Below are 26,566 nucleotides of genomic sequence, written 5' to 3' on the forward strand. Positions count from 1 at the left end.
AATTTTGACAAGTGCTGCATTTTTTCCTGCTCTTTCGATTTACTTTTGTACAGTTTAAAAAATTTCGTGCAAGTCCTATTTTGAATCGCAAAATCTGCGATTTTGGCTGACCTGTGAATCAGAATGGCCGCCATTCTGTAAGTAGGGCCACTTTTTTTAGGAAAAGCACTAGAAATGCTCCTTAGGACTCCTCCTTTAAGAAAAAAGTTGTCCCGGATGATCGACGGGGAGGAGGGTGCGATGCGAGCTCCCAGACTAACATAATATACTTTGCGTTATTTCTCAAAATTTTCGTCACTTTTTTGCTATTTTTCAGTCACTAATGTCACTAAAAAAAAATTAAATGGTGAATTTCATGCCTGATTTTGTTATCCGATTTATAGGATCTCGTCTGATAGTAAATGTATACTTAATCGAAATTATTTCTTTTTTCAAACTCACAAAGCATCCTCTTATCAAATTTGATTGGTGCATTTCACGATAATTAAATTTTAGGTTCAAAAAAAGGCCAAATCTTAGCTGAAAAAATTCCTTCAGAATTATATCGATAACAGAACAACGTTTAAAAAATAATTATCATTATCATAGTACAGAGTGATTAACACCGAAACGGATCGTTGAGGAATTAGTAGGTAGGTACCTAACCTACTCACAGTTCATCGTTACGTATAAATATTGTTGTTAGATGCAATTAAAAATACATTTTTTAGAGAAAAAGAAATGATCAAGTCTACTAGCATCGTTCTTACTCACCCTCTAGTTCAGGGGTGCGGTGATCCCCCTACTTCTACGAGGAGCGCCCCCTGGTTCACTTGGACGGCTAACCTAATGTACAGAAACCCCCCTCCCATTGAGTTTTGCTTATTCAATGTAACAACATTTTGTGCCCCACTGAATTTTAATTTTTTTTTTCCAAAACGTATGCCTAATATTTCTGGCTATCAATTTCTGCAACTTGAACTGCTTTGAATAAGTTAGGTATAATTTGTTGAGAAACTATATTTTCAAAAGATGAAACTACGTATGTCTCCAGAATCAATTTCAAGTGCTTCAGGTTTGAAAATGAGAATGCTCACGCTCAATTTTGTTGCCAGTATAAAAATTTGTTCTGAGATTTTTGATCTAATTTATCGCCTGTAACTTCGTCAAACAAACAAACTGTTCTCAATTCTAACATGTTTTGCTGAGCTTCCTATAGAAGACAGTCTAATACAGATATTTTCGAAGTAACCTTACTATTAAGTATAGGCACTCCATCATCGTAGAGAACCGCTTTCAGTTCAATTCGTTGGTTAAGTACCATCTTTTTAGGAATAACGTACCTTCGAATAATAACATCGCAAATACATGACATTCATTAAACAAAAACGCTTTTAATAAACAAAGTAACAAATAATGTACATAACTTGAAAAATAAAACAAAAAAGCTTGATCGAATTAAAAATAAAAACATACCTACATGGTACCTAATATATCTACGTACCAAATACATGCATAAGAGACAAACCAACAAGGTGAAATGAACGATAATAATGAACAGTGTAAGTAAATCATAGGTACTGAAAATAAATAAAAATATGGCAAACATCTTCTGATTAAATTATTAATTCGATGATACGAGTTTATAACTTTGGTAAATATCGAATAATACGTACAACACTGGAATATCGTAATTATTTCGAAATATATACGATACCTAATAATTACACCTATCGAAATAGTAAACAATTTCGTACATAGTTTACTAAAACCTAAAGCATTTTTTAGATTTAAACTATTCATTGAAGATGATGCTGAGAGTTTCGTAATCTATTCAGGTACTTTTCAATCTGAGCGATGATCGAGTGATTTACTTCATAACTGTTTCGTACAGATTCACCGAGAAGCGTGTTATGAACGAGTTTCAAAGCGTATTCCAACTGAGCTGGATTTAATCTAGTCAGCTATAAAATGGCAAACGTAGGTATTCGATTAGGTAAGGATTAAATTCAACACGTTTAGTTTGACAATCGAAACTTCAAGTAGGCTTACTTTCAAAGAATGACGACCAAACCGATTACCTCCGTGGGTAACTCTTTCAGGTAACGCTAACGTGTTGTTTGCACTCTGCGAATGCGATACAGCGACCGCTGACTTGCTGTTTTTCGTTTTACGTTTACCGAACTCTTCTCTATGCAGATCTCTTTTCAAGCAGCTGCATACTTTGAACGATAGGCATCTCCTTCCAAGCACATTGCCTCTATGAAAATCAACACAAAAGCAGGTATTATAGATCTAGATACCGAAATCCATACGTAACTTCACGATGTAAGTCATAAGTGTAGGTATATTCTTACACTCCGTCTTCTAATGTAAAAATCACAACAATCGGTCTTCTTTGCATGCCTCTATAACAAGAGGTTTTGCAGACGAATTTGAAGTACAGCACGACGATATCCTTGTAGTCGCTCATAGTAACAGGTGTAATACAACTGCGTCTTTTGCTTTCTAAATCAATCTCGTACTGGGTTCCTTCGTTATCACATCTCAATACGTGATTAACCCAAGGAAAATCTGCAACGTAGTCGTAGGATTTCGTGAGTAATACAAGCATTAAGACCACTTAGGCTAGAAAAAAGATCGCAAATTACCTATATTGAGATTATCTTCGTAGCATTTATGCATAGGGCATCTTTCCACCGGAATACGAAGCCAATCGTCTTGAGTATAAACAGGAAGAGCTCGAATGAACTTCACATCGTGCATATTCATATTATTCCATCGAAACCGTATACCGATGTTTTTGTTTATATCGATGAAGACTTTTTTCAACTTTTCTGAAAACTAATAAACCACACAAAACAGCTGTATAGGTTTTTGTACGATCGAATATCTACTAATTTAGCGATGCTTTTCTACACTTACCAGCCACTTCTTCTTGATTGTCTCGTTCGGATTTAGGATAATTTCGAAATTCAAATCTCCGGCGAAATCGTTGATCGAAGGAAACACACCAGTTGAACTCGATACGATACTGGTAGTCGGAGGTAGCATGTAGTTCAAATAATTATTCGACGAATCGCACATCTTCGCTGTGGATAACTCGATTTTCAAACGTACTGTAGAAAACACCAAAATTGCATAAAAATTTGTTCTATTGTAAGGTATAGGTAAACCGAGCTGAAATATGGATGTTTACTCACTCACCCAATTACGATAAGTGCCTAAATGGGTATACGAGAAAGCGAAACACGAAGACCAGATAGTACCTAAAAACGATAGGTACTGAATTATTATCTTACGAACATAAACATTACATACTGCACTGAAGAACCGATATGAAAATGAAATCAAGTTTTCAATTCAATTGGCATTTGACGAATAGAAACGTTGAGAGTAATCGGATTTGTGTTTGACTGTTTGACTAGCAAAAAGCCCCACCAGCGAGTGATTCCTTTCGTCTGCATTGTTCGCGAATGCGATAAGGATATTAAAATAGAGGTAGAAGTAGACGTTAGATAATACTGAGCTTCTCTTCTCCGTTATTCTCCGATAGCTGATTCTATATCGAATTTTATCCATCAGACTGACCTACCGGAATATCTGAAAGGCAGATGCAAGATATCTATTAGATATAAGAGTAGATAACGTACCTGCTTATTTAACTCGTTTTATCTTTTCTTCGAATTCAATTCCAAGGTTTCTGTTCATTAATTTATCTGCATATGCGAATCCAACGCTAATTTTAATTCAGAGTTTTAAAATACGCCATGAAAAGTTTGAAACTTATTAGGCAAAAGAAAATTCAAAATACCTAAATTTTTTTTCAAGATTAGGCTCGACTGGATTTTTTTTCTGTATTTGTTTACGTGAGTGTTACCAGCAGAAGCAACGAAAAAAATTGTGGACGCTAGTTTAATAGAATATAATTAAGTAGATGATTAATTAATTGAAAGTTCATTCTCTATATATCAAAATTTATGTTGACGAAAGCTTCTCACCTAAATTTTTTTTCAAGTTTAGGCTCGACTGGATTTTTTTTTCTTTATTTGTTTACGTAAGTGTTACCAGCAGAAGCAACGAAAAAAATTGTAGACGCTATTTTAATAGAAATAGAATATATTAATTAAGTAGATGATTAATTAATTGAAAGTTCATTCTCTACATATCAAAATTTATGTTGACGAAAGCTTCTCACCTAAATTTTTTTTCAAGTTTAGGCTCGACTGGATTTTTTTTCTTTATTTGTTTACGTAAGTGTTACCAGCAGAAGCAACGAAAAAAAATTCTAGACGCTATTTAATATGAAAGTTCATTCTCTACATTCTCTATGATATCAAAATCTATGTTGACGAAAGCTTCTCACTACAAAAAAAATGTATCTTTGTTAACGTAAAAAGGTTTTTAGTTTTCACAAATTACCAAACAGTCGTTCGTAATTATCAGTTCACTGCCAACGTACCAAATGAACTGAACTGAAGAAGGGTTTTTGTTCCTTAGGTCGGTCATAAAAAAATTCCAGTTAGTCATAAAGTCATAGGTGCCTAAGTACTGTAGTACTGTAGTAAGTATTCTGTTAGATCTTCCTTTGATAATTTTCAAAATCAAAGCTAGAAATTATTATGTATTTTCATTCTGATGTAGATATACTTACTTATGTATTTACCATTTCGGTATTTTTCATTGTTTAGGTACTTATATAATAGTTCAACGACTGAAGTATTTATGAAGCAATGGGAGGAAAACGTACCGTACCTATTGATCAGTAAATCCGATAGATTACGACTCCTATATGATGGTGAATTAATGCAATGAAGAGATGATACTGAAACGATGTAGTCGAATGAAATCTTGATACAGGGCCTATGTCTATTGTCTGCTTCATCTCATTTGCTGCTCTGCTCTATACGTTTATGTAATGTAAGTACGATCAAATTATTACGACGATACATATATCTTCACAGGCTGCGTAAAATACTAGCGCGTATCTAATATTATTCGACGGGGCCGAACTTTCAATTATCCCAACACATTATGGAGGAAAAGGTACTCGTTGATATTCGTTTCCACAAGAATAGACAACAGACTGTATGAAGAATTCAAAATTACCTATCGTTCCACTGGAATTAAGTAATTAATGTTGAAAATGCAGATCAGCTTACTCCAATATGTAAGTAATTTTGTTTGCTGAAATTGAAAAATGCTGGTTGTTTGAATTTATTCAAAACTTGATTGGACGTACTTATAAGAAACACTCTCTTGATTTTATTTGTAATAGGTAAATGTTGGAGATTTGAATTTGACGATGTGATGCTTTGAAACCTTAATTACTTGACTGAGTATAATTTCTACGATTCAATACCCAAACGTATTCTCCAAGGAAATGATTTCTAGTTTGTACATAGGATCATAATCTGCTTCTAGTGTTGGGTAAATATACCTTCCATTAATTGATTATTTGTTTCTATGAAATGAAGTACAAGAAATGCTCTGATTTAGCATTGAAATAATAACCCAATAAACGTCCCAAACTGGTATTTGTTTGATTTTTATTCAATTCCTAATTAAATTAATTTGTTATCTATTTCCCATTTTTTTTTTGTTCAATATCAAAAATAAATAAAACACACCAATTTTGAAAAAAATAATCTAATAATTGATTCGTCTCGAAGTCATCTCGCTGAAAAGTGTAAAATAGGTTTTAAAAAAAGTAGGTACCTACATATCGTTTCTACCTACCTAACAGAAACAGCCAATCAGAAACAAGCATTTTTGTAAACAGTAGCCTTGAACTTGAACGTTGAACCTTGTTGAAGTTGAATGAACCTTGAACTTGGCATTGATTGTTGATTGTTGAAGGTTGAAGCCTGAAGGTGAAATTTGTATAGTTGAATATTTTGTTTCTGTATAATTTTTTTTTTTTTTTTTTTTTTGGTGTTTGTAATTACTTGATTATTACACCCGTCGTATGAGATTTAAATCGAGTTGGTAAGGTCAAGATTTTTAATTAGGTCTAAGAATTTTTTAATTTCGGAAGGGTCGTCTGGTATGAATAGGGATCTTTCATCTATTTGTAGGGACAGTCTGTGCTGATGTAAGGAGGGACATTGAAATAGTAAGTGTTGGACAGATATAATTTCTGAGAGGCAGAATTGACATGTGGGTTTTGGGGCCTTTTCATAGAGGTGATTATGTGTGATTTTTGTGTGGCCAATTCTCAGTCTGGTTATAATGATTTCTTCAAGTCTGTTTAAGTGGGAGAGGTTTTTCCAAGGATGGACTAATTTTTTATGTTGAAAAAGCTTGTTTGTGGTTTGGAGGGACCAAAAGTTTTGCCATTTCTTAAGTGTGCTTTGGGTGAAGATAGATTTGAGGTCGTCAGTTGTGATAAATATAAGGGGAGAAAGGATGGTGGCAGATTTTGCATTAATATCTACAATTTCATTTCCTAAGATTCCAACGTGGCTGGGTACATACATAAACTGTATGAAGAAGTTTGAATTTTGTAAGTCAAATAGAGTTTTATGAATATTTTGAATTAGAAGGTGATCGGAAAAAAGATTTTGGATAGCAGTTAGTGAGCTGAGGGAATCACTTTGAATTAAGAAGGACTTATTTTCTGATTCATAAGTGAGTATGTCACAGAAACAGTGGAAAATAGCTGTGAGTTCGGCAGTGTAGATTGAAGAACAGTTATGGATTTTAAAATTTGAAATTCTATCATTTATAGAGTATGCATATCCTGTGTGAAGTGTTGGTATTTTTGATCCATCTGTAAAGCAAAGATTGAATTTTTTGTATTCTGATAAGAGTTCAAGATAGTTCTGTTTTATTACTAATGGAGAGTGGCTATTTTTTGGGTAGTTAATAAGCTGTAGATTGACTTGAGGAGGTTTTAGAAGCCAAGGGGGGTATAATATTGGTTTTTGGATGAGAGTTTTGGGATTGATTTGAAGATCATTCAACATTGTGATGAAATTAGAAATGGGTCCTTCTATATGATCAAAATGTTGGGGGTTGGGTGGGTTAATTGAGTTTTGGAGTGGATGGGAAGGGTTGGTGGATGCATTTGAGATGAATTTGTTTGTTATGAGAGTTCTTCTGAAATCTGGGGGTAATTCTGCTGCTTCACAATATAGGCTATCTATTGGAGAGGAATAGAGGGCTCCTAAACAGATCCTTAGGGCTGAATTTTGAATTGTTTTTAGGATATTTGAAGTTTTATTTGAGATATTTGCAAAACATGGGCTTCCATACTCAATTTTACTGCGAATTAGAGATTTATATGAGTGAAGTAGGAGTTTGCGAGATGGTTTATACTTGGTGTTTTTGATTATTTTCAACAGATTTAGGCGTTTCATGATATCTGATTTTACTTTTAGAAAATGAGGAGTCCAATTTAGTTTTCTATCAAAAGTTAAGCCAAGAAATTTAGTTGTGGTTTTGAATTCTAAAGAGTGTCCTTTGAAGTTGAGGATGAGATCTGGAGGAATCTTATTTTTTTTGGTGAAAAGTATGATATAGTTCATTCTGGCAGAACTATGATAAGAGAGAAAGATATGCGACCTTCCATAAAGAAAGGGGGAAAACTGTGATTACGAAAATTTTACAGGAGCGCGTTACGAAGTTCCCCGTAACGTTCTACGTTCCACGGGCGCGTCGTGGAAAAACGTACTTCGACGCGCTCGTCAATTTCACTTGATCGCTCTTTTCAGGCCGAAGACGACATCTATCGGCAAAATCACATAGCTCAGTCGAAAGAGAATAGTGTCAAGTATCCGAATCGATAAAAAAACGAAAAACGATTTTGTCACAGTTTTCCCCCTTTCTTTATGGAAGGTCACATATTATTCCCTACCTACCTATTTAGATTTTTCCTAATATTCCCTAAGGGAGAAATATTAGTATTAGTTGCCAGGATAGCTCAATAGTAGAGGCTTTTTAAACGTTATGCCGAATGACTATATGCAAATATTATGAGATGACGAGAGAAATATATTCTAACACCAAAACAATTTAAGATCATTTTATTAAAACGTAATTTACAAAGACATCATTAAATCCTTTTACAAACATTTATGGTTGCCTAAGAGCCGTTTTAAGGCAGAGATAGAATATTTTTACATCAAAGTACCATAAAGTAACACTTGTATTTATCAAAACTATCGATTACAAATATAACTTTGATAGGTAAAAATAGATAAATTGAGCCAAAGAGAACAAGATGCAATTTTATTCTAACTCCATTCGAAAGATATTTTATAAATTAATTGAACAAGTACCCACGCCCCCAAGTGCTGTGGTATACTCGTCCATCTACTCTAATTAATCGCTAATGTTAATTAATTAGACATGAGTAAGTTATTTCAAACTTACTTACCAAACTATACACGTTTTCCATCTCTATCAGGGGCCTTACGAATACCAAAGGCGGCGATGGAACTTAACTAAACGAGGTACATTTTAATTCTTTGCACAATGTGTACCTGACCGGTTCAGGGGACATTGCCAAAAAGATACAAATTAATGATCATCGGATCCATGACCAAATTAACATTGAATTATCCACTGACCGGAGTGGCGTAAATTAAAAGAGTAGACCATGATTTTCACCATCACTACTGTGAATAATTTCTATCATCGGATAAGAAATTATATGATAAAATCACGCCGATACAGACGTTCGCGACGAGGTACCTTTTCACTGCAGGTTTAGGAGCCAAGTGGTTTTTGGCGCTAAAACGATTCAATTTATAGAAAATAAGGTTAAATAGGGACCTCCCCCTAGTCACATGGTAAAAAGGGGTAAGAAATGCTCGCGGCATCGGTATATTTTGAAGGGATTCCACGACCTGCCAAAAAGCGAGCATTCTTTGCAATAAATTTTGATAAATAATGTTCTTATTTTCCTATCTGGAGCCATAAATTTCGCGGGGGCTATCAACCCTTGTCAAATAAAGAACTCAACTAAATGAGAAGGGTTGACCGCCTGTGACCCGCCTGTGACGTCATCTGCACAAATACAGAGTATTTGTACATTTCTAACTCACTAAATAGTTAACACGTTTCCGAATAATATAATAAGTAGGTAGGTATATTTTGCATCCCTGTAGCTGGTACCTATCATAGGAACCACCTAAGCCGATGCGGGCCATCTACACCATGTCAAGTATACAGTGGGTTTTTGACTCAGAGAATGTTAGACCATTTGAATCTGCCCATGATTCAATTTTTTCAAGGGTTTCTCGGATTACTTGAAGAGCTAGTTGAATATTATTTGAACAAAAGGAAATGTTTATATCATCAGCAAAGATTCTCAGAGAAATGGGTCTAGAAACAACATTGGAAATGTCATCAATCAAAAGTATAAATAAGACTGTGCTAAGAACTGAACCTTGGGGGGCTCCATTTTCAATTTCAAAAAACTCTGAGTATGTATTGTCAACTCTCACTCTAAAAGTACGGTTTGTTAAGAAATTCTGAATAAAGTAAGCCAAATGTCCTCTAATTCCAATGGAATGTAATTTTTGGAGAATTTTGTAACGCCAGGCTTTATCAAATGCCTTTTCAAGATCAAAAAAGACTGAAAGAACACTTTCTTTATTCTGGAAGGCCGAACTAATTTCTTTTTGGAGACTAAAGAGGTGGTCTAGGGGTAGATCTTTTATTTCTGAAACCACTTTGATAAATGCTAAGAGAGTTTGAGGAATTAATATACCAATTAAGACGTTTAATAACCATTTTTTCAAGTATTTTGCAAGGAACTGAAGTTAAGGAGATGGGGCGATAACTAGATGCCAGATTTGGGCTTTTATCTGGTTTTAATATTGGAATGATTGTTGCAGTTTTCCATAATTTTGGGAAGGAATCCAAAGTCCAAATTTTGTTATATATGAGTAACTGAAGTAAATCTTCTTTTCCAGTGTCTGAAAGGTACTTTAACATGTGAGGGTGTATTTCATCAGGTCCAGGGGATGAATCTTTAATGTTGTAGTTTAGACAATGATTTAGCTCTTCAAGAGAGAAAAGAGAGTTGTATGGTTCTAGATTTTGAGATGAAAAGTCTAAGGGGGTGGATTCTATTTGTGTTTTTAGTGTTTGGAAAGCAGAGCTATAAGAGGCAGTTGCAGAAGCTTTTGCAAAGGATTGCATAATTTTTTGTTTTTCATCGGGTTAGATTTCAATTAAAAATTAATAAGAGGGAATGAAATCGTAAGTTTTTGAAATTTTTCTATCAGATTTTTTGGTATCAGAAAGGTTGATGAAGTCAGTTTTGTAAATTGTAATTACTGATAGATGAGTATTAGCTCAAATTTTGGATACTCAGTACCAACCCCCCTCCCTCCCTCCCTCCCTCCCTCCCTCCCTCCCTCCCTCCCTCCCTCAATGTATCCTATGTTTGTTAAATTTTTTTCGATATGGCAGTTGGTTAAAACCTTGTTATAAAAATTCTGTAGATCACATTACACGTTTTCTGTAAAGTTTTTTTCAATTTCAATTCAACCACAACCCCCCCCCCCACTCCCTTCAACTTGCGGTGGTTGGAAGTTTGATCTAACCGGGTCGGAGGTGGGTAATCGCAAGTATATCGAAAATATATTTTGATCGCTTATTTCTATTCGAAAAATAGTCTTGTTTTTTTTTTTTTTTTACTGAAAATTATTCAAATCATTGTCGTCATAAGCATAAGCCCCACCTCCCTCCCTCCCTTCCATCCTCCAATTAGAATTATTTAGTAGGCTTAAGATTTACCAAATTGTATGTACCTACTTACATAATTGCTAATTGTTACGTATAATTCGTCTTGTGTAATATTGTGATGTGTTAGATTCCTTGTTTATATTGTAGGTAAGTATGATATTTTTTTTTTAGTTCCATGCACAATTGCACATTCACAAGTTGTGTGAATTTTTTTGTTGTCAAAATTATTATTTTTTGTGGAAATAGGTTTGTTACCCACGACGATTTTGTCAGCCTCGATGATTGTATTGTTGTACAAATATTGTTCATGCATGTTTTGTAGGGATCGTACTCATCTTTTGGCTTCTTTTCCAACGTTTTGATTATTGAAATAACTACTTGGCAAATTTTTGACAAATTTGATTTTTTTCACGAATTTTAGAAGGGATAAAATATCGATTACCTGTATCAAAAAGTGAATAATTTGCAAAAGTATACACATTTTTGTTCTTTTTAACTGGCTAAACTGCATTTTCAAAGTCAAAGTGGGCGATTTCTGTCAAAAATTGGAAAAAATCTCATTTCTGGTCAAAATTGTGAAATATTCTCGCTTCTTTTTGCAAAATTATCGCTTTTTCGTAATAAATTCCGAAAAATGTTTCATTTTTTTTTTCAAAATTATTCAATAATCACGCTTTTTTATCTGAAAATTGGAAATTGTATCAACCGAAAAGTTTTTGCATTATGTCAAAAATTGAAAACAATTCGTAATGTTTTGCTTAATTTTGTGGCAGATGTTGTCAATAATAATAATTACCAAAGGACAAAAATTGCGAAAAAATTGTGTTTTTTGCCAAAAAAAAATACTCAAATTCTTGCTTTTTGACTAAAATTCTCGCTTGTTTGCTAAAATGTCACAGATTTTTGCTTTTTTTTCAAGAATTACCAAACAGTTGACTTTTTTCAAAAATTTGTTCAAAATTCTCTTTTTGGGAAAAATTTTCAAAAAATCTCAGTTTTTAAAAAAAGTTGCCAAAACTGGCTTTTTTTTGCAAAAATCGAAATTCTCACGTTTTACCTAAAATTGTCGAGAAGTCTTTCTTTTGGCCGACAATTTGGCTGTTTTTCCAGCATTACAGAAATTTTCCCTTAATATTGTCATGAAAATTGTCAAATTTTTGTTTTTTGACTGAAATTCTCGCTTGTTTGCTAAAATGTCGCAGATTTTTGCTTTTTTTTCAAGAATTACCAAAAAGTTACCTCTTTTCAAAAATTTTCAAAAAGCCTCAGTTTTAAAAAAAAGGTGCCAAAAACTGTCGTTTTTTTTTGCAAAAATCCAAAGTCTCACTTTTTACTTAAAATTGTCAAGAAGTCTTCCTTTTGGCCAACAATTTGGCTGTTTTTCCAGCATTACAGAAATTCTCCCTTAATATTGTCATAAAAATTGTCAAATTTTTGCTTTTTGACTAAAATTCTCGCTTGTTTGCTAAAATGTCACAGATTTTTGCTTTTTTTTTAAAGAATTACCAAAAAGTTAGCTTTTTTTAAAAATTTGTTCAAAATTATCTTTTTGGCAAAAATTTTTAAAAATCCTCAGTTTTAAAAAAAAGTTGCCAAAAACTGTCGTTTTTTTTGCAAAAATCCAGTCTCACTTTTTACCTAAAAATTAAAATTGTCGAGAAGTCTTTCTTTTGGCCAACAATTTAGCTGTTTTGCCAGCATTACAGAAATTTTCCCTTAATATTATCAATTGTCAAATTTTTGCTTTTTGACTGAAATTCTCGCTTGTTTGCTAAAATGTCACAGATTTTTGCTTTTTTTTTGAAGAATTACCAAAAAGTTACCTTTTTTTAAAATTCTCTTGTTGGCAAGTATTTTTAAAAAGTCTCTGTTTTAAAAAAAAGTTGCCAAAAACTGTCGTTTTTTTTGCAAAAATCCAAAGTCTCACTTTTTACCTAAAATTGTCGAGAAGTCTTTCTTTTGGCCAACAATTTGGCTGTTTTTCCATCATTACAGAAATTTTCCCTCCCTCAAAAATTGTCAAATTTTTGCTTTTTGACTGAAATTCTCGCTTTTTTGCTAAAATGCTGAAGATTTTCACTTTCAAAAATTACCCAAAAGTTGTCTTTTTTTTTTAGAAATTTCCGAAAAGCATCAACTGTTTACCAAAGATTTTCAAAAAGTTATACTTTTTGCTAGAATTGTCAAACTCTTACTAAGTATTTACCAACATTTGAAAAAAATTCTCTTTTCGTCGAAAATTAACAAAAATTCTCAATTTTTAATATAACAAGTTACTAAAAATTATCGTTTTTTTGGGCAAAAATCTCAAGTCTGACTTGGATTTTCATTAATTTAATACTTACGTGATATTCTGTTTTTTTTTGTTTTTTTAATCAGATCTTTGAGCTGTTTTGGTTTCTAAAATTACTTTTTTGGGACAGGAAAAATTGAGTACGAGTTCTGCGTTTTGTAATATCATTTTGTTTATCGTTTCGAAGTAAAAAAACAATTTTCAGGTATTTATTCACATCGAGAAACAGTATTGTCTGTGGACATGCTGACTAAGCTGGACTATCTTATGAATATTGAAGAGAATCATGGCCGAATATACTCAATTTTGAGTGAATTGCCGCAGAAAAGTCGCTCCAGAATCATTATATAGCTCATTATTCAACAGAAATGACGTATTTTTGACTACTTCCTTATTGAAAATTGAGCATACAGAGTTATAATACTGTCGAAGCAAAAAATAGCTCGCATTCCAGTAGTTATTTTGCTCGATATTTTAATAAAACGATCAAAAAGATCGCCTTTGATAATCCAAGTATGCAACCATACTCTCATGATGTTGAATTTTTACGATATTTTTCACAAATGTGATTATAAGATGCCTGCAAAATATAAGGTAGGCAGCCACTTCGACGTGAGTCCAAAATTTCGTGGATTTTAAACGCCATCTATCGAGCAAAAAGGTAAGTAAATTTATGCGATTTTGCACCTCCGATTTGAATTTTCAACGGACATGCAGCGCCATCTATCGTGAAAAACAGGAACCACGAAGTCGGGTTAATAATATCATGAAATGAGCGCTAGATATGCGCGTGGCGCTATCTCTCGGAATATTACGGAAACTACGTCGCAACCGAGTGATAGAAACGGTTTTTCAATGTTCCCTCTGCGATAGTTCCGAAATATTCCGATAGATAGCGCCACGCGCATATCTAGCGTTCATTTCGTCATTGTTTCACCTTTTTATTTTAAAACAGAACAAAGTTTCTTTTCTTTCCCGATAGGTGGCGCTGCGTGTACGTTAAAATTGAGAATCACAACCAAACTCGATCGGTTAAAATAGTTGCCTATGACAATTTTCGCAGGCGAATTGTTAATTTTTCACCAGTAAATTGAATTTTTTTTTTGGAAATCAACGAGTGTTTACTAATTTGAGGTCGCTGATCACGATTTTGATATTATTTTTCCATTTTGATGAGGTCTTATGCTAATTTCAAGACGTTAATTACGAATTTGAAGTCATTATGGTGTTTTAACGATCTTCAAAAAAATTTCCCTTCCCCTCGCCCCCAAAAATATTACTTAGTAAATTAATAAGACGCAGAAATCAAACCGAATGAATTAGAAAATATTTATTATTACCACAAAGTGTAATTCGAAAATAAATTGCACAACTCATTAACGCATAATATAGAATAACTGCAAACTTCGTATTAAATTAATTACACTTAAACCTAAATAGGTAGGTAAATCAGACGCAGATAAAAATCCAACAAAAAAAAAATACAGAAAAAAAATCAATTCAAAAAAAAAATAAACTCAAGAATTTCTCTCCAAGAAAAATAAATACATTCTTGTCTGAAAAATCGTACATACGATTACCTAATTAATTAAAAAAAAAAAAAGGAAAAATAATAAACAAAGGGGGGGGGGGAGGAATTCAAAACTCGCAGTAAACTAACGACTATTATCAATCAACTATTCACTGCAAAACAATACGTTACGTAGCTCGTACTACATAAAATAATATATTTACAAAGAGCTACCGTATTATCGAAAAATTGTGCTATTATTGCACCAAAATTTATACGGTTATGTTAAATAATCCGACAAACCCTCGCGGGTTATCGAAGTATTCCATTCCGCACACACAAATTACATCTACTAAAAAAAAAAAGTAGATACATTATTTAGTTTAAAAAAGAGAAAAAAAAATACAAAATACAAGAACAGAAACACATTTTTTTAAAAAAAGTACAAGAACGAGAGAGAAAGAGAAACCACACAATTAAGAAAAAAAAATAGAACAAACGTAATTACAATATTAATAATTTTATAGTATACAATATGAACAAAAATTTTTCAACAAGTAATATTCATAATAATTAGTATGGCAACTGATCTACTAAACATGATTGAGATCATGCAAATTACACACATAGAACAACAACTTCCAAAATAATGAATTTGGTTTGAGAATTACACATTAAAATAAATAAAACTAATAATAAAACCGTTATGAAGATTACAAATTTTTACTCCTTTCATCGAAACAATCCTCGAGCAAATCAAATGGTGAAACGTACGATACTCTACAAATTAAAAATATCTAATTAAAATAAGTCGTTATATTTATCGATAATTTAGCATTCGGGCAGTGATCGCTGGCAGAATCACGGCTTAAAAGAAAACCACACACGAAGTTAAAAAATTAATAATAATAACAAATAGAGGTAAACGAGTAAAAGAAAAAAATGAAAAAAAAATCATTTCTTCTTAAATAAAAATTTTTTTAAACGATATAAAAAAAATAATCCAACGTGTTATTCTTAATTATAGGTAAAATGCGACCGAAACAAGTAGACAATTTTTTTTCTTCTTTTTAATGAGATCATAATACGTGACTTATTACGAAACCGAAACGATGTTTCAAAAATGATATTAATTTTGATCTCGTACGATCGTACAATCGAGATTTTTTTCTTTTTCAAAACACACAACGCATTCTCTTTGACGAAGAAATGTTCCTAATTACCCAGAGAATTTCCACAGTTGACCATAATATACGAACTAGTAACACGTTTACTATAAACCTAAGCGTTTCAAGTACGTATTTCGTAGTTTACGATTATCTCCTGTGCAAGCCCAAGATTTAGATCTGGCTTTGAACGCGCGTAATTCAGCCGAGTGATTGGGATCGGTCATCGGACGATAGCTGCAAGGATCGCAGAGCTCTTTATGATGTTGGTAGAATTTCGAGTATCCTCCGTCCAAAAGGTAGATCTCCGGGTAATCTAGTTTCGGATACTGGAAGCTGTTCTTTTCGCGATCTTGGTTCCGTAGATAACGCGATCTGTGGCAGAAAGAAAACACGTAATTAGTACATATTTTTTATGGATTTCAAAGTGTAAAGATAATTAATGTATTTGCAAAATGCAGAAAAAAAACAAAGGTTCTAAATGAGCTGAAGATCTATTTTTTTCTTTCGAATCTTTCCTTTTTCGAAAGGAAAATTTCTATACGAGCCCTCCTCTTTTAATTTTGAAAATAATCTGATTCATTTTTTTTCAAATTTGAGGGCCCCAAGGTCAAAAAGGGGGAGGGATGAAGGAGGTTTTTGAAAAAGAAGCCATTCAAAATAATTCTGACACAGATATTGCAATTTTTAAACAGATTGAGCGATTAATTCTACTGTTTTTTTTTCAATTTTGAGCTAGTGTGGTTGAGAAAGGTTGAGGGAGGTTCTTTTTTGAAAATGGGATTAATTCTAGAAAGATTCTAATTAGAAATGAGAACTTATTAAAAAGATTTTCACAGTCCTCAATTTTTCATTCTGTTTTTTGATTTTTTTTTCTATTTTTGAAACCTTTTAAAAAAGAGACTAACACTTTTGGGAGAGAGATTTTCAAAAAAAAAAATTATTTTTTGACCAAAAAAAAGTTTAAAAAAATGTTTCGACTTCATTTTTTATTTTCACGATTGCAAACTTTTTTGGGTGGGGGAGGGGGGTGAGGGCAGGGAAAGCTCTATACATGGCAACCAACATCGTTAGGGGCCTGAGGGAGGTTTTAGAGGTGGGGTTTTTTCTTGAAAATTGGGTTATTTCAAAGAATTCTGATCAAAAATGAAAAATTGATGCTAGTTTAAAAAAAAAATGAAATAAAAATAATTTTCAGATTTCAATTTTTAATTTTGTTTTTGTTTTTGATTTTTTCAACTTTGAAAGCCATTAAAGAAGGGGGCTAACATTTTAGGGCATCCAAGGGAGGTTTTTTTTCTTGAACTGGAGCTATTTTCAAGGATTCTGATCAGAAATGAAAAATTCATGCTACTCGTACTTTGAAAAATAAAATCTTTTGTCTCGGTGAAAAATTTTCACATTTTACAATTTCTCATTTTCATATTTTTTTAATTGTACATTGGGAGCCTTGAAAGAAAGGAACCAAATATTTTTGAGGTATCGAAGGAGGTTTTTTTCTTGAAAATTGGTCATTTAAAAAAAATCCTGATCAAAATGAAAAATTATCAAAAAATTTCATACACTTCGATTTTTTATCTTTATTTTTGCCATTTTTTGGGACCGAGGAGGGGGGGGGGGGTATTCTACACAAGGCAACCAACGTTGTTTGAGGAACTTAGGAACATTTCGAGGTAGGTTTTTTCTTGAAAATAAGGTGAAAGGATTCTGACCACAAATGAGAAATTCTCAAAAATTTTTACAGGCTTTAATTTTTAATTTTTTCGCCATTTTTGGAAGGGGAGGGAGTGCGAAGCTTCATAAGAGGTAACTAACATTGATTGTGGTACCAAAGATGATGTTCTATACTTTTTTTTTTTGTTAAAAGTGGGATTATGAAAAATTCTCAAAAAATTCACATTTCAATTTTTATTTTATTTTTGCTGTTAATTTTCATTTTTTCAACTTTGGGAGCCTTTAAAGAAGAGGAATGATTTTTTTGAGGGATCGAAGGAGGTTATTTCTCGAAAATTGGCCATTAAAAAAAATACTGATCAGCAATGAAAAATTTATGCTACTTTGAAAAATAAAAATCTTTCGTCAGAGTGAAAAGAATTTTCACATTTTAATTTTTAATTTTCATATTTTAACTGTACTTATTGAGAGCCTTTAAAGAAAGGAACCGGTATTTTTGAGGCACCGAAAAAGTTTTTTTTTCTTGAAAATTGGTCATTAAAAAAAATCCTGATCAGAAATGAAAAATGTTCGAAAAATTTTACACAATTTGATTTTTTATTTTTATTTATGCCATTTTGGGACTGAAGAGGGGAGGGGAATTCTACACAAGGCAACTAATGTTGTTTGAGGAACCTGGGAAAATTTTCGAGATGGGTTTTTTCTCAAAAATGAAGTGGAACGGATTCTGATCAAAAATGAGAAATTCTCAAAAAATTTTTACAGGGTTCGATGTTCAATTTTTTGCCATTTGTTTGAGGGGGAGGGGGTAAGAATGCTCTACTCGAGGCAACCAACATTGTTTGGGGTACTAAAGATGATTTTCTAGATTTTTTTTTCAAAATGAGATTATTTAAAAGTTTAATCAGAGGTAAAAAATTCAAAAAAAATTTACACTTCAACTTTAATTTTTTAATTCAGTTTTTGTTTTTGATTTTGATTTTTAACTTTGAGGGCCTTTAAAGCAAGCAATCGATATTTTTGAGGGACCAAAGGAGGTTTTTTTTTGAAAATTGGTCAGTAAAAATATTGATCTAAAATGAAAAATTCTCAAAATTTTTTACATATTTCAATATTTTTGATACTTTGGGACCGAGGAGAGGGGAGGGGGCTGATTTTGAGGGTGGGAGAAACTTTAAACAAGGCAACCAACATTGATTGAGGAACATAAGAAAATTAAGGCTTTTTCTCATCATGAGGTTAAAAAATTCTGATCACAAATGAAAAATTCTCAAAAAAATTTACAGGCTTTAATTTTCAATTTTTTCCCCATTTTTGGAGGGTGGGGGGGGAGAGTGAGAAGCTTCACACGAGGCAACCAACATTGATTATGGTACCAAAGAAGGGTTTCGAGACTTCTTCAATTTTTCATTTTTCAACGATTTTTGTCAACTTTGGAGAGAGGGAGGGGGAAGAGCTGACGAGTAAGATTTTCAATCGATATTTTTTCTTAAAATAGAGTAATATTTGTAACTTTGCTCAAAAATTTTATTATTCAAAAAAGTTCCCACGCAGAAATAACAATTTTTCTCCGAAATTCAGTTTTTCTATTTTTTTTTTTTTTTTTTTTTTTTTTTTTTTTTGATTTTCCCAAGAGAAATAAAGGGCTTTTCAGACTCGACTTTTTCGGACTTGCGAAGAAATTAAAAAGTGGGAATATTATCACCATAAAATCCATCAACTGTCTAATATTTGAAATTCGAGTCGAGGGAGGAATCAAATCAAAATGGTCCAAATGACTAAAAATTTTGGATTTTTCAAAAAAATCTTTCAATATAGTCCAGAGGTGAATTTTCGAAAAGAGTGCCTTAAAAAATGGACCCCTAGCTCATTTAAAAAAAAAAAATATTTCCTACACTTATCACAACATTTTAGTCATACGAATACTATTCTGACGTATACTTACAGCGATGGGCCACGTTCAGAGGAAAATTCGCAATGAAATATCAGAATATTACGTTTGTTGTTGTCACCGTCTGCTGCGTCGGAATCGTTTATTTGGACATATTTCTTCTCTTTTAATTCTTCCATCATTTGTTCTTTGGTATATAGGTTAATAGCACCCTTGATATGACCTCCTTCGTATTCGTAAGGATACCTAGGACACAGAATAGAAAAAAAATCAACGTTATTTTCAACTAATTCTGAAATATCGTATCTGATCTCGTATTTGTACATAATTTATATTGTAATTTAACAGAATAAAAAAATAAACAAAAACAGTTTCAATGGCTTTAAAATTTAAATTTTAAAAAAATGCAAAATAAGAGTTTACACACCTGCAATCAATTATAGTATATGATCGAATCGTGTGATCGTATTCACCGTTGATTAATTTCGCTAACGTATGGCAGTCTATATTCTTCAAGTCTGAATGTTTACCCATCTTCAAAGGTAACACAAAAGGCTTTGTAAAATCACCGATTAAATTCGGATCCGAATTAGCTAAACAGAACAAATCGAACAAAAGAAAAAATTAATATTAATAATTCTCAAACCATAAACGATCAAGTAATCGAATCAATTCGACGAAACTTTCGATAGGTACACTTACATCTCTGTAATGCATTCGTAATGGTAGCTTCGGTCTCGGAAAATGATCTGTGTAATTTCACATGCGTCTTCGTAAATCCATAACTGAACAGCGTTTCCTTGATGGAAATCGCAGGAGCGGTAGCTGGTCCTTGTTTAATGATGGTTTTATCACTCGGAGTACAAATTAGCTTATTCGGTTTACGACGTTTCAAAAACGGTGCGCTGCCTTCCTCTTCCTGAGCAGCGGTTCTTTTGGTAGTTTCTTTTTCGTAAATTAGCAACTCGCTGAATTCGGTCTCGACTGAAGATTTTATCACCGCCTAGAGATCACACAATAAAATCAACGATATAATAAATCACGAATCGATATTCGCATCGTTATTATTATTATCAGTCTTGTAACGTGACACTTACTCTGTTCGGAGTTATGTTTTCGGTCAACGACCTTCTCAGACTCGTCTGCAATAACGAACTTTCCGTATGCGGTGGCGAACTCTCACCGGTGGTAATTTTATTAGTATTGAAGATTGTACCGGATAGTAAAGCGTTGAAACCTGCGGGTAACTGGGCATTTTCGTCTTGTTCCATCTGCGAATAGAAATCCATCGGATTTGATTAGAAATCGGTGTTATTTTGAGTGCGTGGAATTTGAAAAACGAGTCATGGCGAATGCGAATTTTTGATATTGAAAAATTTTTTTTGTTTAGTTTTTTTTTAAACAGTAGGTGAGATAAGTGATTACGCTTATCGAGGAGTAATCCAGTGATAATAAACTGATTCGTGGTTCGATTTTGAAATTAAAATTTAATAACCAAATATTTGTGGTTGCCTGGTTGGAAAATTTAAAAAAATGAAAAACCAAAACCGGAACGGAAACCTAAACTTTTGAAAATGAATTCAAATTTGCACGTTGGCTTTTTAGGCCAGAATATGAAAGGGAGAGGGGGCTAACCATGGCCTAACCTCATTACTCAGTTCCAATATCGACTCCTTTTACTGATTTGACTCTTCGGAGCCCCACCACAGGGGCAGGTCCCCAAGTTGGTTTTGAAATTTGAAAAAAATAATGATGCCTTGTGACATATCGTTTGTTAGGTTTCTGAGGCTGGTAAGTTCGAATATAGAATCTTTTTTTTTTATTTGACCCTCCAACCCCCCCCCTCCCACACTCTACTTTGATTTTAAAAATGAAAAAAAATAATGCCTTGTGACATATCGTTTGTTAGGTTTCTGAGGCTGGTGAGTTCGAATATCGACTCGTTTTTTTGATTTGACCCTTCCACCCCCCCCCACCCCCGGCACTCTAATTCGGTTTTGGAAATTGAAAAAAATAATGATGCCTTGTGACATATCGTTTGTTGGGTTTTGAAGGATGCTGAGTTCGAATATAGACTTATTTTTCTGATTTTACGCTTCCAACTCCCCCCCCCCAACCTCTAGAACTCTAATTTGGTTTTGAGAATGAAAAAAATAATGCTGCCATGTGACATATCGTTTGCTAGGGTTTTTCAGGCGCTGAGTCCGAATATCGACTCATTTTTCTAATTTGACCCTTCTGGGTCCCACCACAGGGCCCTAAACTGGTCTTCATGATGGCAAAAAATAATGAACCCCATGTGACATATCGTTTGTTAGGTTTTTGGGGATGCTGAGTTCGAATATTAAATTATTTTTTCGATCTGACCCTTCCAACCCCCCTCGGCACTCGAATTTGGGTTCGAAAATGAAAAAAATGATGACGCCATGTGACATATCGTTTGTTAGGTTTCTGAGGCTGGTAATTTCGAATATCGACTTATTTTTTGGATTTGACCCTTCCTCCCCCCAGGCACTCTGATTTGGGTTCGAAAATGATAAAAAAACACAATGATGTCGTGTGACATATCGTTTGCTAGGTTTTCCAAGTCGCTGAGTACGAATATCAACTTAATTTTTTGATCTGACCGTTCCTACCCCCACCACAGACACCCCAATTTGGGTTTAAAAATGAAAAAAATAATGATGTCGTGTGACATATAGTTTGCTAGGGTTTCTAAGTCGCTGAGTACGAATATCAACTTAATTTTTTGATCTGACCGTTCCTACCCCCACCACAAGCACCCCTAAGTTCGTTTTGAAAAAGAAAAAAATAACGACGCCGAGTGACATATCGTTTGTTAGTTTCTTTCAGGCGCTGAATACAAATATCAACTTATTTTTTTCATCTGACCCTTCCTACCCCCTCCACAGGCACTTCAATTTGGTTTTGAAAAGGAAAAAAATAAGGATGCCGTATGACATATCGTTTGTTAGGTTTTTGGGGTTGGTGATTTCGAATATCGACTCGTTTTTTTGATTTGACCCTTCCAACCCCCTCCACAGGCACTACAATTTGGTTTTTAAAACGAAAAATGCAATGATATCGTGTGACATATCGTTTGCTATATGTTTTAAGGCGCTGAGTAAGAATATCAACTCAATTTTTTGATCTGACCCTTCCAATCCTTATCACAAGCACCCCTATGTTGGGTTTGAAAATGAAAAAAAATAATGATGCCCTGTCACATATCGTTTGTTAGGTTTTTTGGGACGGTGAATACGAATATCTACTCAGTTTTTTGATACAACCTTCTGAACCTTCCCAACCTCTCACAGGTACCTATCCCAATCAAGTTGGAACATGAAAATAAGAATTCCATGCGACGCTATCGCTGGTTTGGTTACATTTTTGGAAGCGTAATCTTCGAATTTAAACCAAATTTTTGTGAGACATTATCAATCCCCCCCCCCCACGAGAAGAAAAAGTTCCAGGGTGAAACCCAAAATGAAGTTCCAACCTCTAATTAGGGGGTGGGTTGCAATTTTTTTCAATTCTAAAAAATTTTTTGAACCTGACAAATCGAAAGAGCAGAAAAATTACATCGGCAAAAATGTTGATGCTTAAAAGCATTTTATAATTTTTAATGAATTTTTGGAAATCAGAGGGTTAAAAATGGGGAAAAATCAAAATTTCGTCAAATTGACTTGGAAGGCTGAAATTTGGTATATATCCTATTTTTAGTACCCTGAATCGATTGAAAACGACCTCCAATCGCTTTGAGCAGGTCTGGAGCCTCCAACAGAATTTTTCAAAGTTAAAATTCCCATAAAATTTTCCCCAACGAAGTTGAAAAGCTAAAATTTACTTCATAGCACGATTTCAACATGCCAAGTTGATTGGGAGTGATTTACTTGACCAATAATTACACGCCATTTTTCCAAAATATTCACTTTTTTGTAAATCTGGAGTTTCCAAAATACAGCTGGAGCCTTCCAGAACGACTTAAAGCCACCTTCAATCGACTCAGCATGTTAAGATTAGAGTATAAGGTGAATTTCAGCTTTTCAACTTTATTTAGTATCATTTTGAGGAAATTTCAGCTTTCAAAAATTTGCAACGAGGCTTCAAGACTACTCAAAACAGTCCAAAAGTGTTTTCAATTGATTAGGGGGGGGGGAGTAAAAAATATGATTCATACCAAATTTCAGATTTCTAGATCTATTCGGAGAAATTTCGATTGACCCAAATTTAATTTTCAAAAGTTCATCAAAAATTGAAAAATGCACTCAAGTGAACTGCAAACACGTTTTTTTAGGACCCTTTTCAACATAACTCATGAGTGATGAGTGATGAGTGAAAAAAAGTATATTTTTTTCAGTGGAGACCCTGGAATGGCTCAAAAGGGTCGAAACCATTTTCAATCGATTCTCATGCATGTAATACAGGAAGGAACACTCTAGATTCGGCTTTATAGGCTAATTTGATGAAATTTCGATTTTTGTCCAATTTTCAATCCAAATTTGATTCTCAAAAATTCACCAAAGATCGAAAATACACTTTAGCATCTGAAATTTGGGCTAACAATGCACTTACTTTGATCCTTCCTCCCCCCCTTCCCCTTCAAAAAAAGGAAACACAAATTGAATGAATTTCAAGGAAGTCCAGAGAATTTTTTTGGAGATTCAGTCCGCAATTTCTTCCAATTTCGATGGAAAAATCTAAACGAAATAAAAACCATAGGAGAAATTTTATCCCTCCCCTCTCACTCACTGGGTAGAATTTTCAAACCTTACGATCGTATTTTCAAACAACACGTAGACGTAGGTACAAAATACACATCACAAAACAACGTTGAAATAATAAAACTGTCAAATTACCATTAAAGATCCGGTCGACGGTAACATTAAATTTTCGCCGAATCCATCGTCGCTGAAATCGCTCGAAGTAGAATCGGTCGACATACTATGGAATACGATTTGTTTACGGTAACGCGGAGACACGGAGCATGACTTTTTACCCATAGGAGAAGCTATCAAATCTCTGCCCGGCGAAAATTCGACGGTATTTTGTCGTCTCGGAGGTACGCCGTTTGGCTCGGCGAATCTGAAATTCGACGATGACTTGGAATCGTCCGAATACAACGAGCTGGAGTTACTGTATCCGCTATCTTGCGAATTCGGATCTTGATCTTCCAGCGGGAATCGTTCTCGGATCACGTTCCGAGCCATGGTGAACTGTAAAAGCAAAATGAACCAGTTGATTAGCAAAATCACACTAACACGTGGTATAGCATAACATATTATATCCTTAGATTGTACACACTTTTTACTTGGGTATCTATCTACATTAATTATACGTCTAGATGAGCGAGTATATTATGCAGTACTTTCGTACTATATATTCGAAGAATCGAGAAAAATTCTATCATTAATCATTCGAAGGGACACTCACACAATGATGTTTTATCAACAAGTCTACATACGAAACTTACAGAATGCCTCGTACATATACTGTTATCATTTCACGAGCCCAGACACCTTTGTTGCCCTTTTTTCCCCAATCAACAGACAATCCCATTCTCTGATAATGTTGCCTTTTCGTAGCGAGAATTAACCCAGTTCTCACGTTCTACGTTATTTTATCACTTCTCTTTATTGTTTCTTTCGAGATATTTTTTCACGCTTCGAGAACATTTTACAGCCATCGACATTGTACTTACCTACCTCTATTTTAAAAGAAAATGTGTAAAATTTCGGATAAGTATATTTTTTTTACAACCGAAGCCAATTTTGGCATTTATTTTCCCCTTAAGCTCGAAATGAACCCTCGAGAGGGTAGGGGGTTCAACACAAGGGTACCAGAATAGGTTTTTGGGTGGCTGAAGTCGATTTTGACATTCATATCAACTTCACCTTGAAATGAGCTCTCAAAGAGGAACCTCGAAATGAGTCTTCAGGAAGGGGGGGGTTCAAAACATGAAATTTCGAAAAATTCGACACCAGTATCAAAATAGGGTTTTTTGGGTCGCTGAAGTCGATTTTAACATTCATGATCCCCTCAACCTCGAAATTAGCCCTCAAGGGGGGGGGGGGAGTCAAAATATGGAATTTCGAAAAATTTAACATGCTTGTTACATGCCATAGTACACCAAAATAATAGTCCGGCATATGACAATAGGAGTAATTGCACCCCCCCCCGCCCCCGAAAAGACTATGCAAAATTTCAAGTGTTAAAGTGCGTTTTTCGATTTTTGGTGAATTTTTGAAAATCCAATTTAGGCCAAAAATGAGGGGAAAAATCAAAATTTTACCAAATTGACCAAAAAAGCTGAAATTTGGGATATACCCTATTTTCGACATGCCAAATCGATTAGAAACGGTTTCAATCCGTTTTGAGCAGTTCTGGAGCCTCCAGCGACTTTTTGAAAATTCCTGAAGCCTCCAGCAGATTTTTGAAACTTTAAATTTTCACAAAATTCCATCAAATTGTAGTTGTAAAGCGGAAATTTATTCTAAAAACTAATTTCAATACGCTACGAAGTACTGCCGGTGAATTTCAAGTCGTTTCGGAGCCTCTTGCGACTTTTTAAAAATTCCTGAAACCTCCAGGACATTTTTGAAACTTTAAATTTTCACAAAATTCCATCAAATTGGAGTTGTAAAGCTGAAACTTACTCTACACTCCAATTGTAACACCCTCTGAAGACGACTTCAGGTGGGTTCTAGTCATTTTAGAGCCTCCAGCGACTTTTTTGAAAATTACTGGAGCCTCCAGTAGATTTTTGAGACTTGAAATTCCCGCAACATTAATTTATCAAACGGAGTTGGCAAGCTGAAATTCACTTCGCAGACTACATGGTGGTTTCAAATGGTTTTGAAGCTTCCAGCTGCTTTTAGGAAATTTCAATTTTCCAAAAAAACGCTATGCGACGTTTCAAAAAATCGCTGGAGGCTGGAAAACGACTTGAAATCCACCAGCACTCAACTTCGTAGCGAATTGAAATTAGTTTGCGGAATGAATTTCGACTTTCCATCTCAGTATGATGAAATTTTGGGGGAATTTCAAGTTTCAAAAATCTACTGGAGGCTCCAGTAATTTTCAAAAAGTCGCTGGAGGCTCCAAAACGACTTGAAATCCACCAGCTCTCAACTTCGTAGCGAATTGAAATTAGTTTGCTGAATGAATTTCGACTCTCCATCTCAGTTTGATGAAATTTTGAAGGAATTTCAAGTTTCAAAAATCTACTGGAGGCTCCAGTAATTTTCAAAAAGTCGCTGAAGGCTCCAAAACGACTTGAAATTCACCTGCAGTAATTCGTAGCGTATTGAAATTGGTTTTTAGAATAAATTTCAGCTTGACAACTCCAGTTT

The 26,566-nt window shown here is 33.9% G+C and overlaps 2 protein-coding genes across 7 annotated transcripts in view; both read right to left on the reverse strand.

Annotated features, from left to right (window-relative positions):
- Positions 1-1,353: 1,353 nt before the first annotated feature.
- LOC135839719 (cellular tumor antigen p53-like) lies at positions 1,354-3,785 on the reverse strand. Of its 3 annotated transcripts, none has more exons than XM_065355886.1 (7): positions 3,633-3,785; positions 3,187-3,248; positions 2,905-3,098; positions 2,631-2,823; positions 2,337-2,553; positions 2,032-2,239; positions 1,354-1,943 (listed from the first exon to the last, which is right to left on the reverse strand). In XM_065355886.1, exons 3-7 carry the CDS (start codon positions 3,064-3,066, stop codon positions 1,779-1,781), a joined length of 945 nt encoding a protein of 314 aa, XP_065211958.1. In that variant the 5' UTR covers positions 3,067-3,098; positions 3,187-3,248; positions 3,633-3,785; the 3' UTR covers positions 1,354-1,778. The 3 variants fall into 3 exon arrangements, with proteins under 3 accessions (XP_065211958.1, XP_065211967.1, XP_065211949.1); XM_065355895.1 differs by having other exon boundaries at positions 3,183-3,248; XM_065355877.1 differs by lacking the exon at positions 3,633-3,785 and having other exon boundaries at positions 3,187-3,408.
- Positions 3,786-14,781: 10,996 nt separating this feature from the next.
- Positions 14,782-26,566, reverse strand: part of stg (string) — a 69,303-nt gene continuing 57,518 nt past the window's right edge. For all 4 annotated transcript variants that reach the window (XM_065355904.1, XM_065355910.1, XM_065355918.1 and 1 more), the window contains 6 exons: positions 24,074-24,430; positions 20,312-20,485; positions 19,917-20,217; positions 19,642-19,807; positions 19,269-19,460; positions 14,782-16,024 (listed from right to left, as the gene is read on the reverse strand). In XM_065355904.1, coding sequence (XP_065211976.1) covers positions 15,757-16,024; positions 19,269-19,460; positions 19,642-19,807; positions 19,917-20,217; positions 20,312-20,485; positions 24,074-24,430 — 1,458 coding nt within the window. In that variant the 3' untranslated portion in view covers positions 14,782-15,756. The remainder of the gene's footprint in view (positions 16,025-19,268; positions 19,461-19,641; positions 19,808-19,916; positions 20,218-20,311; positions 20,486-24,073; positions 24,431-26,566) is intronic.

Source organism: Planococcus citri, chromosome 1 (assembly GCF_950023065.1).
Source record: "Planococcus citri chromosome 1, ihPlaCitr1.1, whole genome shotgun sequence".
Classification (NCBI taxonomy): Eukaryota; Metazoa; Arthropoda; class Insecta; order Hemiptera; family Pseudococcidae; genus Planococcus; species Planococcus citri.